The sequence below is a fragment of the Callorhinus ursinus genome, unplaced genomic scaffold (assembly GCF_003265705.2).
Source record: "Callorhinus ursinus isolate GAN/ISIS: 27379988/994484 unplaced genomic scaffold, GSC_fseal_2.0 scaffold52, whole genome shotgun sequence".
NCBI classification, from domain to species: Eukaryota; Metazoa; Chordata; class Mammalia; order Carnivora; family Otariidae; genus Callorhinus; species Callorhinus ursinus.
The window spans coordinates 5,547,688-5,565,708 of NW_027397114.1; the positions used below are offsets into that span (position 1 = coordinate 5,547,688).

At 41.0% G+C, this 18,021-nt stretch overlaps 1 protein-coding gene across 2 annotated transcripts in view; it reads right to left on the minus strand.

Moving 5' to 3' along the window:
* Positions 1 to 18,021, minus strand: part of KAT7 (lysine acetyltransferase 7) — a 31,755-nt gene extending 13,734 nt beyond the window's left edge. Inside the window, exons 1-7 of one of the 2 annotated variants that reach the window (XM_025859295.2) lie at positions 17,831 to 18,021; positions 15,263 to 15,410; positions 12,405 to 12,581; positions 10,169 to 10,408; positions 6,569 to 6,651; positions 3,437 to 3,526; positions 1,931 to 2,029 (exon numbers count right to left, since the gene is read on the minus strand). In XM_025859295.2, the coding sequence (XP_025715080.1) occupies positions 1,931 to 2,029; positions 3,437 to 3,526; positions 6,569 to 6,651; positions 10,169 to 10,408; positions 12,405 to 12,581; positions 15,263 to 15,410; positions 17,831 to 17,845 (852 nt within the window). In that variant the 5' untranslated portion in view covers positions 17,846 to 18,021. The remainder of the gene's footprint in view (positions 1 to 1,930; positions 2,030 to 3,436; positions 3,527 to 6,568; positions 6,652 to 10,168; positions 10,409 to 12,404; positions 12,582 to 15,262; positions 15,411 to 17,830) is intronic. The other variant, XM_025859296.2, reaches the window with a different exon arrangement.

Consider the following 18,021-nt stretch of genomic DNA (forward strand, 5'->3'; position numbering starts at 1 on the left):
CCACCCAGGTGCCCGTCAATAAATGCTATTATCATGTTATTCATTCCATGTCTACCCAGTTTATAGATAAAAACAATGAACAAGGCAGAGGGAAGCATACAACTTTGCACCTGATAGCCTACTATAACCCTCCCCTCTACAAACCCCAGTCTGGTGTAGGCGTTCAGCTACAAATTCGCCCACCACCGGTTCCTGCTGGCCTATATCCATCTCATTCATAAGATTATCATTTTCAGGGGCACCTGGGTGGCTCAGTCGTTAAGCATCTGCCTTCGGCTCAGGTCAGGATCCCAGCTCATGATCCCAAGGTCCTGGGATCGATCCCCACATCGGGCTCCCTGCTCCGCGGGAAGCCTGTTTCTCCCTCTCCCACTCCCCCGCTTGTGTTCCTGCTCTCTCTCTCTTGTCAAATCAATAAATAAAATCTTTCAAATAAAAAAATTAAAAAAAAAAAAGATTACCATTTTCAAGGCAGTGAGAATGACCAAAAACGTAAAATACATGGTTTGGCATATTTTTGCCTTAATGAAGCTGTGCTAAGTATCCACAAGCCATACATTAAATAACCTAATGCCTGAATAAGCCAATATTCAACTCCGTGAAAAAATAAAAATACACATCAGAAAAAGACTGAGAGGGCGCCTGGGTGGCTCAGTTGTTAAGCGTCTGCCTTTGGCTCAGGTCATGATCCTGGGGTCCTGGGATCGAACCCCACATCAGGCTCCCTGCTCGGCGGGAAGCCTGTTCTCCCTCTCCCACTCCCCCTGCTTGTGTTCCCTCTCTCGCTGTGTCTCCCGCTATCAAATAAATAAATAAAATATTAAAAAAAAAGAAAAAGAAAAAGACCGAGAGATCACATAGCAAAACAGGCACCGGGGGGAGGGGGTTCCTATCTCAGAGGGTGATTTTTACTGGAATTTTTCCTCTCTAATATTTTTAGTATTTTCAATAGGAAGCATTTAACACATTTATAAGTATCAGTTACATATATTTATAAATTGTGTTTACAATAAATCTTAAGTTTCATGCAAAAAAATTTTTTGAAGAATTTTTTATGAAATGAGGAAATTATAGTTCACGTTATTTAAGTGAAAACACAGAATCCAAAGCTGTACTTACAGTAAAATCCAAATTACATAAATAAGGCATTATGTAAAACGCTAAGAAAAAATATCGCCAAATGCTAACATGGCTACTTTTTAGGTAGTAGGATTGATGTTTATTTCTGTATACTCTTCTTATGTGTTCTGTATTTCCTCTTACAAATGTGCATTACTTTTGGGGCACCTGGGTGGCTTAGTCAGTTAAGCATCTGACTTTGGCTCTGGTCCTGGGATAGGGCCCAGCATCGTTGGGCTCCCTGCTCAGCGGTGGGGATGGGAGGGGGTGCTTCTCCCTCTCCCACATCCCTAACTCATGCTCTCTAATAAATAAAATCTTGAAAAAAAACAATAACAAATGTGCATTATTTTTCAAAGTAGAAAAAAAATTAAAATATTACCCAAAAAATCTTCTTATAGACTATATCACCCAATCAATACTTTTTATCATTCAGGAATTTTGTTTTCCCATTAAAATACACAGACCACCACTTAGTTCGAATACTTTCCCTTATACAGACATCTCCAACATCCTGATATTTGCTAGAGTGGCTAAATTTAACCCTTTACAACTAAAGTGAGGTTTACAAACAACTACAGGATTGAATTTTTTTTACATCTAAATTCTAACTGTATTTTGTTTTTCGAAGCCTCCTGGTTTCCACTCTTAACAACCCAGTTTGGGGGGGATTACGGCAAACTCTAAGGGCCAGAGAAGGGCCCTTCTACTTGAGAATACCAAATGGCAAATCTGAAAAGCAGGGCTTAGAAACCAAAAGCAATCAAACGTGATCGCAAGAATTCGTGTTAATTATTTAACTTTTTCTCACCATATACTTCTCTTTCTGCTCTTTGCTCAGCCCAGAATTCCTTTTCTTCCTGAGTTCAGCCACCTTTTCCTTATACCGCAGCTGCCTCTCTGTTGGTGCCTAAAAGGTAAGAAGAGGGACACTGAGAAGCTAGCTAGAAAATGCATGATGTCATTCAGTTTCAAAATGAAAGTTACAACACAAAACAAAACACAACCTGGGCAGGGAAGAAAAACATGCCAGATGTGTGACAGCCACATCCTGAGAGTACTATGGTGAGTTTAAAATTCCAAACTGGGTTCCCAGACCACTAAGTTACTGTCAGTTAATATGGGATCAAACAGAACATAAATTAAGAAGGGATGTCTCCACCAAAGCAACAGGAATAAAATAAAGGTATTTCAATTCAATAAGCATTTCTTGAATGTTTACTGTTTTCCAAGCACTGATACAAGAATGAATAAAACTTTTAAACTGATAAGACTAGAATCCCAGGTAGACAATGAAAACAAGAGCAGCTACCTTTTATGGCATGCTTATTACCTGCCAAGCACCGGGAATGGGTATTTTGTTAGCGGACTACCCTACCAGGTAGGTATTATTCACTCCTTGTTATTAACAAGGAAATAAAGTTTAGGGACCTGCCTAAGACCACACAGCTAGCATCACAGAACACAGTATTCAAATCCAGATCTGTTTGGCTCCAAACCCAAACTTTTTCCTCCTCACCAGGCTTCCTCTGCTACCCACCTATAATCTAACCACAAAAACAGACATCCGTATGATGAGCTGCATATATATAATATGCGACAAGAGCTAAACCAGCATTCTGAGAACACTACAGCAGAATACCTAAGGAAGAAATTCCTCAATGGTAGGAGGTCTGGGAAGAATTCCTACAACAGCTGAGAAGTGTTCAAGGCCTTGAAGGATAAACACAATCTCTTGGCACAGAGTTAGCCAGAAAAACAGCAAGAGCAAAGACCAAAGGCATTCATGGAGGAACAAGGAATTAAGTGTCATCAATAAGCAGGAATATTCAGAGAAGCAGAAAGATTAGGGCAAAGCAGCATCTTGGAATCCAAGGCAAGAGAGAAGTAGAAGAAAAATGACACCATCCACAAGTGTCAAATGCTAACAAGCACAAGTCACTGGTGACCCTGGAAACATGCCAGCACAGTGAGGGGGTCTGAAAGTAACAAAGGGTTAAAATGGAGTTGCGACATGAGGACATGGAGCAGCAAGTGTAATCTCTGAAATAATCAGGATTATGTGTGATAACTGTTATTTTCATAAACAACATGATTCCTTCATTTATGAGGCAGAAGTGCTTGTTTCATGAAATTTTACTGTCTGGAAAGCAAATATGCTTCTGAATGTACAAGTGAAGACGAGTTAAGACGCGTTACTTAGAAATACCACGGGGAACAAGAGATATAGAGAGACCTAACGCCCGCTCCCGGGCAGAGGAGATCCAAGACTTGGCTCTCAGACTGTGAGCGGCCGGAGCTTGAACAAGGCCCGTACCTGGTGCCTGGTTGCATGCCTGTTGTTGTCATCTTGCCTGTGGGACAGCATCCTCTCTTCTATCTGCTTATCCCGGCTCTGTGCTCTCACCTGCAACCATCAACAACGTCAATAAATCCTCCTGCTTCTAAGACTAAGTTTACTTAAAAGCATAAGAATACAATGGTAATCCCTTGAATTTATGTTGCGCTTTTACTTTCAAAGGATCTTCACGTTTATTATCACAAATCTCTAAAAGAACAGGTAAGGCAGGCTTCACGGTCTGCTTTCTCAGCCATTAACTGAGAATCAGAGAAGCGAAATCATCACAGGTCCGTGGTGGTAAGGCGAAGATTTTAATGAAGTCTGATGACTCTGAGCCTGGACCCTTCGCAATGCACAATGGGTAAGAAACAAGAAACCACGAGGAAGTACAAGAACAGGGTGAAGAGGTGCAAAAGAAAAGCTTGGATAGCTGGGGGTCAAGTCTGCGGGGGAACTGAACTCTGCAGCTATGTAATCTTAAGACAAATCACATCAGCTCTCCAACAGTTTCCGCTTCACCTTCTGGAAGTGAGGGCTCATATCCAACCTCCTGTTCCGCTTCACACCAAAACTCAGCACGGTCCAACAGGGCGACTGATATTTTCCCACAAATCTGCTCCTCCCAACCATTCCTTCTATCAACAGATAGCAACACTTTCTAACCAACTCATCAGGTCAAAAACTTGAAGGTTGTCCTTGCTGCTTCTCTTCCTCACATCACATCCATCAGCAAGTCTATCAGGCTGCTCCCTTCCAAAATATAACCTGAAACCGATCAGTTTACTATCTCCGTGGATACAGCACTAGCCCGGGCCACCAGCCACTGCCTGAGCTTCGGAGCAGCCTTCTAACTAGTCGACCTGCATCAGCTCCTGCCCCGACCAGTCCATTCTCCACACACGACAAGCTGTGATTTTTAAAAAGCGTTTATGAAATTATATTACACCTCTGCTACAGCCCTCCAAGTGCTTCCCACCGTCATCACAATAAAGACACACTCCTTGTGCTAAGGCCTACAGGTCATTCAGGATCTGGATCCTCCTTCCTCATTTCCATCATGCTCCAGTCACACTGGCCTACCTTTGGCCCCTCCGACCCAGCAGTTGATCCCCACCTCACAGCCTTTGTGCTTGCTCATCCTTCCATCTACATCTCTTCTCCTAGATCTGGACACAATTGTCTCTTTGCCCTCAGCCATGACTCGGGTCAAATGCCAACTCCTCTGGAAGGTCTTTCTTAACGACCTGAGCAAAAGCAGTGCTGTACCCCTGTCACCCCCAAACAGCCATCACCCCCAAAACAGCCATTCTGTATCTTTACTTTTTTTTGTTCCTCAGAGCATTTATCACTGCATGAAATTCTGTTCTACTTATTCATCTGTTTGCGTTTTGCCTCCCCCCATGAGAAAGTTAGCTCACTGAATGCAGTCTTTTTATCTCATTCAGAGAACCCTCAGGTACCTGTACAGTATGCAGTCATGACATTCTGTAACCAAATAAAAATAGCAATATCCTTGATTGCAAACGTTTACCAGGAAACTCAAGGGTAATTACGTATATGCAAGTACGTTAAAAATGACAGAGCTTTCAATAAATGCCAGGGATTAGTCTAATTTTTCCATTTGGGATTCTAAATGTAATAAAAACATATATCTTTCAGAAATTCCCCGGATCCTCCAAGTTCCAGTAGTAGAGATGGATTATGTGGAGCCTCATTCCTCTTGTGAAGAAGAAAGCACAGAGAGGAAAGAAGATTCAGGAAATGCTTTCCTTTTTTTCAGAATTTTCTTCCCCAAACTGAATTCTTTTTCTTTTTTAAAAATAAATTGCTTAACTTGTTCACACTGCAACAAGCCAACAATTTAACAAGCTGTACCTCAGAAAGACTTCAATTGTGAAACCATCCACAGTATGAGATCATGATATTTAAAGACAAGAGGCAAAGGACAACTCTCAAAAAAGAGATCACGGTTCTTTTCAGAGAAAGACAGACCTAGTGCCTTGTCCGTGATCTGATGCAGATGTTGGCCAAGCTCTTCCTGTTTTGATTCGGTCTCAGGTGAATGGCAAGATAATGGGAAGACCTACCACTCGCTCTTACGCGGAAGAGAAGAAATGACCTTCCTTATACAAGAGATTTGGAATGAAGAAAAATAAGAGTGTCTTCAACCTTAAAATTCATGTAAGCATTCAAAGTATACTACTTTGATGAAAAACTAAACACATAGAGAAATTTCCTATGGTGTGGTCTAGTGAATAAGAGACCAAATTCCTGAATCAGAAAGAACTAATGTTGGCTAGGGATTCTAATTTTTCATAGGATGAAATTGGCTCAGACAGGAATAAATCTGTGACCTTGGCATTGTCAGAAAATAACAGCCACAAGAATAACAGTTAATACTTTGATCTAATGAGCTTGGATAACCTGTCCAAATAATACCCATGCAACCCATTTAATTAAGAATGTTTCAACTCTTGCTTCCCCATTATTAGTTCCATCCTTGGTAGCAGCAACCCACACAGGAACATATAACATAGGATCTTAGGCTCTCCCAAATCCATTACCCCCAAATCCCAAAGGTTATTTAGGACTACATTTCTCAAGAATTTAAAACAAGAATTAGCCAAGAGTAGGTGTGATTGACAGTTAACAAAAACGAAAACTATTCCACGGAATCAGAGAAAAAGGAAAATAATTATGAAAAAATTTAAAGAGCAAAATGTCTTCACAGATTCGTAAGAGAACCTAATGCATAAATATTGAGATCACATATTTATGCAAATTATTTCCTAATGGAAACAGTCCCTGGCAGTCGTTGAAGTCAATTTTCAAAGGAAAGTATCAAGGCACTAGAAGATAATATTCCAAATATTCCATACATAATCTCCCTATTAATTTCCTTCAAAGCATTCATTACCTACTAGAATTCTTTTATCTGTTTAACTAAGAAAACAACTGTATTTTTATTACGTTCCCTCCACTAGAATGTAAGAAAAAGGACCTTGCCTATTTTGTTCACACTGGATCCCCAGTGTTTAGCAAAGTGCCTGGCAAACCTTAAGTAAGCACTCACTCGCTAAGTATATGTCAAGTAATGAATACAATTACCTTGCATTCATCAGCTGAGAGGTTATGATAGAGCGGGCATCCTGAGATGGAGAAATGTCTTTCGTGTTTTCCTGTAAGATGTCCTGTTAAAAGAGGGAAAAACTTAATCTCTAGATAAAAGATTTAAGCTCATAAAATGAGTTTTCTGTATGTCAACCGCGTTATTTTGCTGTATCATTTTTATGCAATATATATCTGATCAGAGATTGAATCCACCAAAGGTAAGTGATGTCAGGGCCATAACTTGTACCCACAATAAATTCTTTTATTCCATAGAATGGATCTGGCAATCTTTGAACATACTTGTATATGTTCAGTATCAACTGTAGTTCCTTCTGTTCTTCTGATAATGTAGTTCTCAAATTCCAAAAAAATCATAAAGCCATACATTTATAATAAAGGAACAAACACAAATGAACATTTTCTTCCACTGAAATTTAACTTTCCTATGCTAAATTTTCAAGTTATACGTATATTAAGTGCTCCTTCCTTTCTATTATGCAATGGTACTCAATATGAATTAAGCTTTCTTCAATAATCAAAAAAACTTACGGAAAATAAAGAAAATGGACTCTTCAAATCTACAAATAAGCGTATTTTGATAATTTTGAACCAGATTAAATATATTCATTTTTTTGGAGGGGGGCTGATTTTGTTTAAAATTTAGGCTTCTTCTGTAATCAGACTTTTAAATAGGCAGTTAGTATTTACAACAGCCGAGATATAAAAGCAACTCAAATGTCTATCTATAGACAAATGGATAAAGATGTGTTCTATACATATATATACAATGGAATATCCCTCGGCCATAAAAAAGAATGAGATCTGGGTGCCTGGGTGGCTCAGTTGGTTAAATGACTGCCTTCGGCTCAGGTCATGATCCTGGAGTCCCAGGATCGAGTCCCACATCGGGCTCCCTGCTCGGCAGGGAGTCTGCTTCTCCCTCTGAACCTCTTCCCTCTCATGCTCTCTACCTCTCATTCTCTTTCTCTCAAATAAATAAATGAAATCTTTAAAAAAAAAAAAAAAGAATGAGATCTTGCCATTTATGATATGGATGGACCTAGAGGGTATTATGCTAAGTGAAATAAGTCAGTCAGAGAGAAAGACAAATACCATATGATTTCACTCATATGTGGAATGTAAGAAACAAAAGCAAAGGAAAAAAAAAACCAGACTCTTCAATAAAGAGAACTGGTGGCTGCCAAAGGGGGGTAGGGGAGAAAGGGGGGAAATAGGTAAAGGGGATCAAGAGTACACCTCTCTTGATGAGCACTGGGTAATGTATGGAACTGCCGAATCACTGTATTGTACACCTGAAGCTAATCTAAAACTGTAATAAAATAAATAGGAAGTTAGCACAAGGCACTCTTACAGAGGGAACAATGTTAGTAAATAACAATACTGGAAGCTCATTTTATCTAAAGGGGTATCTTTTCACTTTTCTATTTTTCACGTGGTGTTGGGAAACACATAGGGAACTGAATGTTACTTCCTTTTTATACATCTCTTTAACCAAAAGGTTTACAAAACCTTTGGGTAACAGAGACATTGCCATTTAAAAAATCATATATGATTTATGGAGTAAGCTTTAAGGGATGAAATTAATCCAAGTACTGGGTGAAAGAGGAATTAATATATGATATGCAGGCTGCCATTTCTCCAGGACTATATTATTGAAAATATGATTAGGGCGCCTTGGTGGCTCAGATGGTTAAGCGTCTGCCTTTGGCTCAGGTCATGATCCTGGGGTCCTGGGATCGAGTCCCACATCGGGCTCCCTGCTAGGCAGGGAGCCTGCTTCTCCCTCTGCCTCTGCCTCTCTCTCTCTGACTCTCATGAATTAAAAAAAAAAAAAGTTTAAAATAAAAAAAAAGAAAATATGATTAGAGATCCATTCAATTTATCTTGCACAGAAAAAAATACCTTCAGTGATCAAACACCATGTATATAATGTAAAGCATCAATACTACAGAAAGCCTTCTTAGTATTTCTTAGAAATACTTCTATAAATATTTCTTTCTAAGATATTATGCATTTTTAACTTCTGGGTAAAATTATTCAAATCATGTCTTATTCTAGAATATATAAATTAAAACCAATCTAATGTGTCTATATCAAAAGTGTTCAAAAGGATAGCTAGTCTATTGATCTAGCAATTCTACTCCTATAAATTTAGTCCTACAGGTTTTCTAGGAAGATACCAAAATACATACATACAAGGCTATCCACTACAGTGTAATTCAAAATAAATAAAATGAGAAATAATCTAAAGGTCAATCCATACTGTACAATTTAAAAAATTTATAAACTATCAATATAATGGAATTTTCTATATTCTTTAAACAGATGGAACCCTAAGTAATGTAAAATATCCCAAGATGCCAAACCATTATATTTTCCCTTTTGTGAATAACAAGATAGAAATATATGTATATACACATGTGTGTGTGCACGTACATACAAACTTACTAGAATCATTCATAAAAAACTACCAAGACGGCGCCTGCATGGCTCAGTTGGTTAAGCGACTGCCTTCGGTTCAGGTCATGATCCTGGAGTCCCTGGATCGAGTCCCGCATTGGGCTCCCTGCTTGGCAGGGAGTCTGCTTCTCCCTCTGACCCTCCCCCTCCATGTGCTCTCTCTCTCTCATTCTCTCTGTCTCAAATAAATAAATAAAATCTTAAAAAAAAAAAAAACTACCAAGAATAGTTTTATACCCAGGGATATGAGTGAAGGAAAACTTTTACTTATGCATTTCAAGGCTCTTACAGGGTTTTAAGTTTTCACGAGCACAGAATACTTTTATACCAAAATTATTGAAAAAAAATGACGTTATTTTGCTGAACATATTTTCTGAACCTGATGGCCACGTTGAAAAGTTTACAAATTTGAGAAGTAGACCCAGTAGAGAAAAGTCTATAATCTCAATCAGCGCCTTCCAACTCTAAACAAAAGCGTAAGCACATTTGCACTGAAGCTCACCTTAAGGAGCATTCATAAGGTTTAAACCATTATAAGAATCTGTCAGTAAGGGGTAATGGTCATAAGAAAACACTGAGATACTCATTTATCTGAGAAGAAATACTTGTCTGGTTTATACTTATTTTAAGTACACAAAACCTAAAAGCACTGAAGTCACAGAAATCCAGCATCTCATCTGCACCCTTTTAGTTTCACAACTGTGCGATTAGGAATCTTGTTTTTCTCATTTCCTTAACAGCTCTGGCCATACAACCAGTATTCTGCATTAGTACACACTCCTCATTAAGCTCCAACTATGCACCTTACAATGAGCCATTTGGAGATAACTGGTCTTTTGTTTTGTTTCTGAAGGAAAAAGGAGGAAATTTTTCGCAGGGAGAAGCTCTCAATAAACGGATCAGTGCATCACATTTAATGTCCTTGCAACCATATGGACAATAGGCCAAGAAAGCAAAAATACTCTCTACTTGAGTGGGCAACTTGGTGATACTCTGAGCACCACTGAAGAACCTAAGAAGCTAGATCACAAGAGAACACAAAACATTTCTTCATGATCCTAATTCCAGAGGGCGAGAACCACAGAACACAGGTGTCATGGAGCCGGCCACACTCACCTAGAGAGTTACAGCCTGGAGTAGGACACTTCATATTGAAATTGTAGCTTTCATGGAAGCGACGGCGCTTGGGGCGATGAGAGAGATCGCTGCCCGAGTCCTTCAGGGACATGTCCTTGGCAATGCTCTCATCATGAGACACATTGGGGCTGGAGATGTCTATGTCAGACTCAGAAGAAGGGGCATTTCCAGTTGGAGTTCGAGGTGGAGACTCATCATGATCAGCTGTATTTTTAGTTTCTAAAGCAAAAGCAATTGGTAGAGCTCATGAATGGGGTTCATTTATTTAGAGTTTTACTATTCAGAAGAGTTTACGGGCTTCCCAGATCCTCTATCATCTAACTAGTGACTTTTAACCACTTATCTGCTATAAAGCTAGAAGGAAAATGAAGAGAAACTAACATTATTCCTTTGTGCAACTTTACATTCTAAGTAAAATTCAGTTTTGGCTTTATCCTAATACATTTCACTTATCTGTGTTTCTCCTAAGCCCCCCATCACGGGTAATCAAAACTGGACGGAAGTAAATTTTTCTTTAAAATGACCATCCATGGGGTGCCTGGTTGGCTCAACTGGTTAAGTGTCTGCCTTTGGCTCAGGTCATGATCCCAGGATCCTGGGACTGAGCCCCACATCGGGCTCCCTGCTCAGTGGGAAGTCTGCTTTTCCCTCTCCCTCCGCCCCTCCCCCCACTTGTGTGGTCTCTCTCTCCCCCTCTCAAATAAATAAATAAATTCTTTGAAAATAAAGTAAAATAAAATCACCATCCAATTCTCCTTCCAGGAGACACATAGGATGGAAATGAAAATGGGTGTCCTTCTGGATGACAGACTTGGTGCGAGAGTGTGAATGAACTTGACTCTCAAGCTAGCTTGTTAGTAATCTAACAATTCAGACTGTAAATCATGGGCTGTAAGCTAAATGCCTAAAAGGGCTGAGCAGGGCCAAATCGAGAGCAATTGTTCACCTCAAGAAGACAACTGCTATTCCGTTCCAGTCAATACTGTGAGTGAATGGTCACCTCATGTTCCCAGAGCTTTCCAGTTTTTAAAAGAAACTAGTAACCCAGGTTTTTTTGTTTTTTTAATGAAATTCTCTATTTTCAAATGCTGGCAACAAACTTTTAAAAATGTAAACACTGGGGGACCTGGGTGGCTCAGGTGTTAAGTGTCTGCCTTCAGCTTGGGTCATGGTCCCGGGGTCCTGGGATCGAACCCCACATTGGGCTCCCTGCTCAGCGGGAAGTCTGCTTCTCCCTCCCCCACTCCCCCTGCTTGTGTTCCCTCTCTCGCTGTCTCTCTCTCTCTGTCAAATAAATAAATAAAATCTTTAAAAAAATAAAATAAAATAAAAAATAAAAATGTAAACCCTGGGGCACCTGAGTGGCACAGTCGATTAAGCATCCAACTCTTGGGTTTCAGCTCAGGTTGTGATCTCAGGAGTCCTGAGATCGAGCTCCATGAATCTGCTTGTCCCTCTCCCTCCCCCCTGCTCCCCCCCAACTCTCTATGAAATAAGTAAATAAATCTTTAAAAATTTTTAAAATTTTGGGAGCCTGGGTGGCTCAGTTGGTTAAGCGACTGCCTTCGGCTCAGGTTATGATCCTGGAGTCCCGGGATCGAGTCCCACATCGGGCTCCTTGCTCAGCAGGGAGTCTGCTTCTCTCTCTGACCCTCTTCCCTCTCGTGCTCTCTATCTCTCATTCTCTCTCTCTCTCAAATAAATAAATAAATAAAATCTTTAAAAAAAAATTTTTTTTTTTAAAAAGGTAAACACTGTGTAAGCAAACCAACAGAGCATGTTGGCAGGCTAGATGCTCCCAGTCTGCAACCTGTGCTCTAAGGCATCTGATTCGGGCTGGCCAATCACAATCTCAACAGCTCACCACGCCCACTACCAAAGGTCACTCCTCCTCAGAAATTCAGAGGTAAGTGGACTGAAAAGCGTAACTATAGGAAAATCTGGTTCAAACCTTCTTCATCTATGGGTAAAAGGGTTCCAGTCCCTTTTGCCTATTATGCGTTCAATCTGATATACTTATTACTCTAGACTTTAAGAGTACTCCAGTACAAAACTGCTCAGCAAGCCATTCAAGAAAGGAATCAGACAAACAGCATTTACCTAGCCGAATTTTGTCAGTATTGGGCATCTATCTGCAGTGGGCCCAAGCCTTCGTTAAGAGGAAATTGACCAGATCCTCCCTGTAATTGACCAAATGATCCCAAAACTCACTCACCTCTATCTGAAAAGTCAACCACTTGCTCGGTTTCTGAGCCAGACGAACGAGTCTGCCGAAGGGGGTATTTTTTTGGAGTCACCGGGGTAGGCTGCTGCTGACTACGGGTCACTCTTCTGGTAGAATAAGCAGGCTCCTCAGTGCCAAAAGATTGCAAATTTCGAACAGGACTGGAATCTGATCCCCAATATTAAAAGATAATAAAATAATTAAAGAGAAAAGAAGGAAATTTGTTTTATTTCTTATCCATATGATTTATTAGCATGTATGCCCTCCTCTTCATACTTCACAAAATCTGACAAATAGTTAAAATATCTATTTTATTAAATAAAATATAAGCTAAAGAGCCTAGATCAGATACAGAGGTGCAATATAGTATAGAAGAGTTTAGCTTCTGGAATCAAGACTGACTCCCATTCCATTCCACTCCACCACACCAACTAGCTATAGCATCCTGGGCAAGTTCATCTCTTCAAGTCTTTTCCTTGATCTATAAAAAAGGTAAAATGCTAGTTGCACATTCCTCAGACGTTTGCTGTGAGAAGTAAGTGAAATATTTCATATAAATTTCATTTAAGGGGCGCCTGAGTGGCTCAGCCATTAAGTGTCTGCCTTCGGCTCAGGTCATGATCCCAGGGTCCTGGGATTGAGTCCCACATCGGGCTCCCTGCTCAGCGGGAAGCCTGCTTCTCCCTCTCCCACTCCCCCTGCTTGTGTTCCCTCTCTCGCTGAGTCTCTCTCTGTCAAATAAATAAATTCTTTAAAAATAAAATAAACTTCATTTAACGTGATCCCTGGTACCTAGATCTAGTGCTTTCTAAATATTAGCTGCATCCTCCCTTTCTTCCCTTAGTCCAACCCACCATAAAACAGATATTCTACTAAAGGTATAACAATATACAAATATTTCCTTTCTTTAAGGATCTCTGATACTCTGAAGCAAAATCATAATAGATTTATGAAGAGTGAGGCAAGAACACAGCTTTTGGAATTTTTTTAGATAACAAAACCTATTCTGAAGCACCTGGCAGCCTTGTTACATCTCTAATTTGATGACACTTAAAAAAGAACTAGAAAAAGATGCAAAGCTGAAAATAAGCATTTTTTAAACAACAAAAGATCTTAAGGTGGTATGTAAATCTCACAGGTTCTCCAAAGAAGAAAACTGAAATTCTCAAACTTTTGGGTAAAAAAAAAAATTAGCACACAGCTAGGTTATCGGCTTGCATACCTCCAGAAGGCTCAATTCAAAACAGAGTCTACAATTTTGCTTTTGAGAAGGCTACCTTACATAGACTACATTGTGAACAATGCCCCTAGGAATTGTGCAACTCCCCAGTTATGAAGTATAACAACTAGGAAGAGACCCAGGGCGCAGGTATTTCCTAGCTGTTTTGAATATTTACAACTTTCAGGTGTCCAGGGCATGACCAATTACACTTTGTAAGAATATTATGCCCCTTCCTTTGCATATACTGTTCCCTCTGCCTAGAATAACATTATCCCATCTTTCAACTTATAAATTCCTACTAGATCCCTTAAGAATTCCACCTTGGAGACCTGCCCCAAGTTGCCGGCCCCATCTCTGAGCTTCCAAAATATGCTATGCAAACCTCTCAGGGCCCTTACCACAATCCATGACCATGATAGACTGACACATCTTGCACTGAACTGTGAGCACCTTAAGGGCAGGAACTATGATTTTTCTATCATGGCATTCCAGTACACAGCACAGTATCTGAATTACAGCAGTCGTAATCGATATTCCCACTGTGCTAAAAAAATAAACACAAACTGAGACTCAAGAGACAACAGCGTCATTTCAGCTGAAATGTTAAATTCAAAAATAAAATAGGGGTGCCTAGGTGGCTCAGTCGTTAAGCGTCTGTCTTCAGCTCGGGTCATGATCCCAGGGTCCTGGGACTGAACCCCACATTGGGTTCCCTGCTCAGCAGGAAGCCTGCTTCTCCCTCTCTCACTGCCCCTGCTTGTGTTCCCTCTCTTGGTGTCTCTAGCTGTCAAAGTAAATAAAATAGAATCTTTAAAAAATAAAATAAAGAACAGTTGTTGAGAATGTTCCCATTTTCTTGCTTGAAAAACTGTTTCTCTCTCATTTTGCAATGTGCTCATGAAGTAGTAACCAAAATAGCACTATTTAAATGCTCGAAGCATATTACAAATTTTTCCCTCTTAATCTGTTATCACCTATTAGTTATCAGCTTTTTGCATTAACTGCAACCTTCTTTCCTCCCCAGGGAATCCCAGAGCAGAACCAGGAGGGATCAGGGGTACCCTCCAAATCTAAGCCGAGATGGCTAATTGCAGGAGAGAACCTTCAAACTACTTTCCAACACAGAGATTCTCCATTCTTCACTACCAAAGCAAAATTCTAGGTATTTACAACTGACAGTTGGGTGCAACTATTTATATTCACTAGTTGTGTCTGACTACATAACAGAATTAAGTACAAGTTTTAGAAGTATTGAGAAGTACTGAACCTCCTCCAAAAACAAGGTCAAGAGACTCTTCTAACTCCCTAAGTCTAAACCATTCTAACAGAAAGTAAAGAGATGGCATTCCCATTTTACTGATGGAAAAAGGTAGTCTAAAAAAAAAGTTAAACGACTTAAGACATCCATGTGTCACACAGCTATTATATCAGACATAGTTCCTTTGGGTCTCCAAATTGGACAACACTCCCAACAGAACCATTAAGGCTCGATATTTCTGCAGTCATTCACTCTGCATTTTACCAGATTCTGTCACCTACACCAAGCCAAGGGACCGGTTTCCATATTAACACAGCATGACCAGTGGGTAGGCAGTGAGGCATGATCAGGAAGAATGAATTCTTATACCTTGGGAACTCTGGCTCAGCCGGGCTGAAGAGCGAGTAACTCGGGCAGATCGCCGGGATGTACCATCACTCTCTGAACTGTCTGTGTGCTCGAGATCTGTAGAAAAATCGGAATCTTCGGTTCCATCTGAACTACTGCCTGCATTCCTCTGTAACACCATAGATCCAGACATTAGCACAGAAGCATTTACTCTGTGGGTTTGTGTTAACACTGGAAATAAAGTGAACCATGATCCTGAAAACACTAAGGAAGGATTCCACCACCAAATTCCCTTTACTTAAGGCATTTAAACAGAACAACCTACAAATAATGCACCTTTATAAATGAATGAAAGAATTAATTCTTACTTCATTAACACTACTTCTGAAACAAACCCATTTATCGGTCAGTACTACAAACTGGAAATAAAAGTACCCAATTCAAAATTGTCTGGCCAACAATGCTATGCACTTGAAGTCCATGGTGGTGACAAAAATATCAGTGCTAGTCTCCTTTTAACTTTAGAGTAGCTTTTGTTCAAAGTCTCCACGAAAGGCCATCACGTTTTTTTAAACCATATACTAATCCAAAATATCATGATCCACAACTCTGATCCCAAGAGAACGTAAAGAGGCTAAAATTCTTCTTTCTTATGTTATCCACCTATGAAGTTTCTCCACATGAATACCAAAAGTGCTTAAAAAAAAAGGTAGCTTGCACATGAAGACTTGTAGATATTCAAGAACAGAGATTTTATCATCTCTTCAATAATTATTTGTCAATTATTATCTTCCTGAAACATGATTAGTCATACAGATAACTTTTAACAGCTGAATATTAACACTACACCCTTTACTAAGACAGAAAGGGGAAGAGTATTTGCTTAGAAAACCATACAAAACTTCAAGCTACAAGCCCCCTGGTTTTTTTTCAAGACCCTTAGGGCCAGTTGTGTTTGAAATTCATAACTTTTTGGCTTTTTGGAAAGGGAATACTTTGCATATATCCCACAAGCAACACCCCATCATCAAACACATTAACATTTCTACAGCAGAATATATAAACAATCACACCCAACGAGACACACAAAAACTGTAAGTAGCCTCAGCATAGTTTAAGACAGGTTTTGCCAACCAAATGTTACTAAAAAGATATTTTCAAAAGCTCTTTGTATTTGGGAATTGCAGAAAGGGGCCTGTGGACCTATTCCAAGGCACCAATACTATTCCAGCATGTGGTGAGCCTCAACATAATACCACCTAAGAGTGTAGGCCATTTTTAGGAGAAAATAAAAGGTACAGATGTTTGAAAACCTCCACGAAAAGAAAGATTTCTGCAGAAATGAGCAAGAATACCATGCAGCTTTCCAAATATTTCAAGGGTAATCTGCCCAGAAATGAGCAGAGGCTCCAGAAAATCCATGGGATGAAGGGGGAGTCTTAAAGGTCGTCTAGTCCAATTACCCAGACACTTGAATCCCCTGACCATCCCCTCCTGGTTTGACCCTGAAATTCAGCTCTTCTCTCTGGCTTTCACCATCCACTTCCCATCTTACTCCACAGGCGACTTAACTGCTCCCTCACTTCCCTCCCACAATACTTGTTATATACCCCCAAGTAGAGAATTTACTAGCTCCTTCTACAGTTATTTATATGTTTTCCCCATCAGACTGTGATCTTCTTAAGCCAGGGATCATGTCTAATTAATTAGTGAATCCCCAGCAACTAGCACAGTAGCAAGTAGTCAATAAACATGTGTTGAATTGAATTAGATTTGTTCTGTAGTCCTGGCTCCGCTATTGCCTAATGGGAGTGGCTTGGGGCATTCCATTAGGTCTCTGTTCAGCTGCAAAGAAAAGGGATGGGGATGTCCCTCGGTGACCTTATAAATCCCATCTAACTTTGGAAAGTTTTTGCCTTTACGAACTGCATTTTCTGGCCGCTGTCCAATTGGGCAAATAAGGAAAAATTACGGCTTAGATGCAACAGGCCTGAGTGGGATCCCTAGGGAGTGGGCGCTGGTTCCTTACCACCCAGTCCTCTGCTTTGTTGTGCCCCCCGCCTGGAAAGGAAGGACGCTCCAAAACCCCGCCTATGCACCTATCAGCATCACCGGCCGGAAGGGCGGGGATTCGTGCCACCCAATGGCGCTGCTGCTACACCGCGCCCCCACGGGACAGACTGCCAAGCCTAGCCAATCAAGAGAGGAGGGATCGTTCTCCACAGCCAGTCGGAGAGCGGTAGGGCCGGGCCCCGACACAGCCCCCGCACGCGGGGAGGTGACCGTTGGACCCAAATGGGCGGTGCCACCAGCCAATCAATATGCTTCTAGGCGCTTCAGCGACCAATTAACGAGAAGAACGCCTCCGAGCCAGGCAAGCAGAGGGCGGGAATAGTTGCAAGCATAGGCCGAGGCCAGGATCGGGCCCACATTTTTCTGTTGGGTATGGACAGAAGAGAGGGTTGCTGAGCTAGGTTCGGGGGAGCGGGAAGTTGGAACCCAACCACTGTGAGGCGTGGCCAACTGCGTCACGTTGCTCAATCGACTGTCCTTAGACACCCGCCATCCCTTCTGTCCCGTTCCTCTCACCTTCCTTCGCGGCATTGCCGGCGGCTGCAGCCCGACAGTTCCGATTCGGGCAGCGGCGGCAGCAGCAGTAGGAACGGTGGCTCCGGCGGGCTCCGTGGCGGCCTCTGTAGCAGTCCCAATCCTGCGGACGATCCCAAGTGCCTCCTGCTTCACAGCGTCTAGACCCTTCTGCGCAGGCGCCGCGGGCTGAG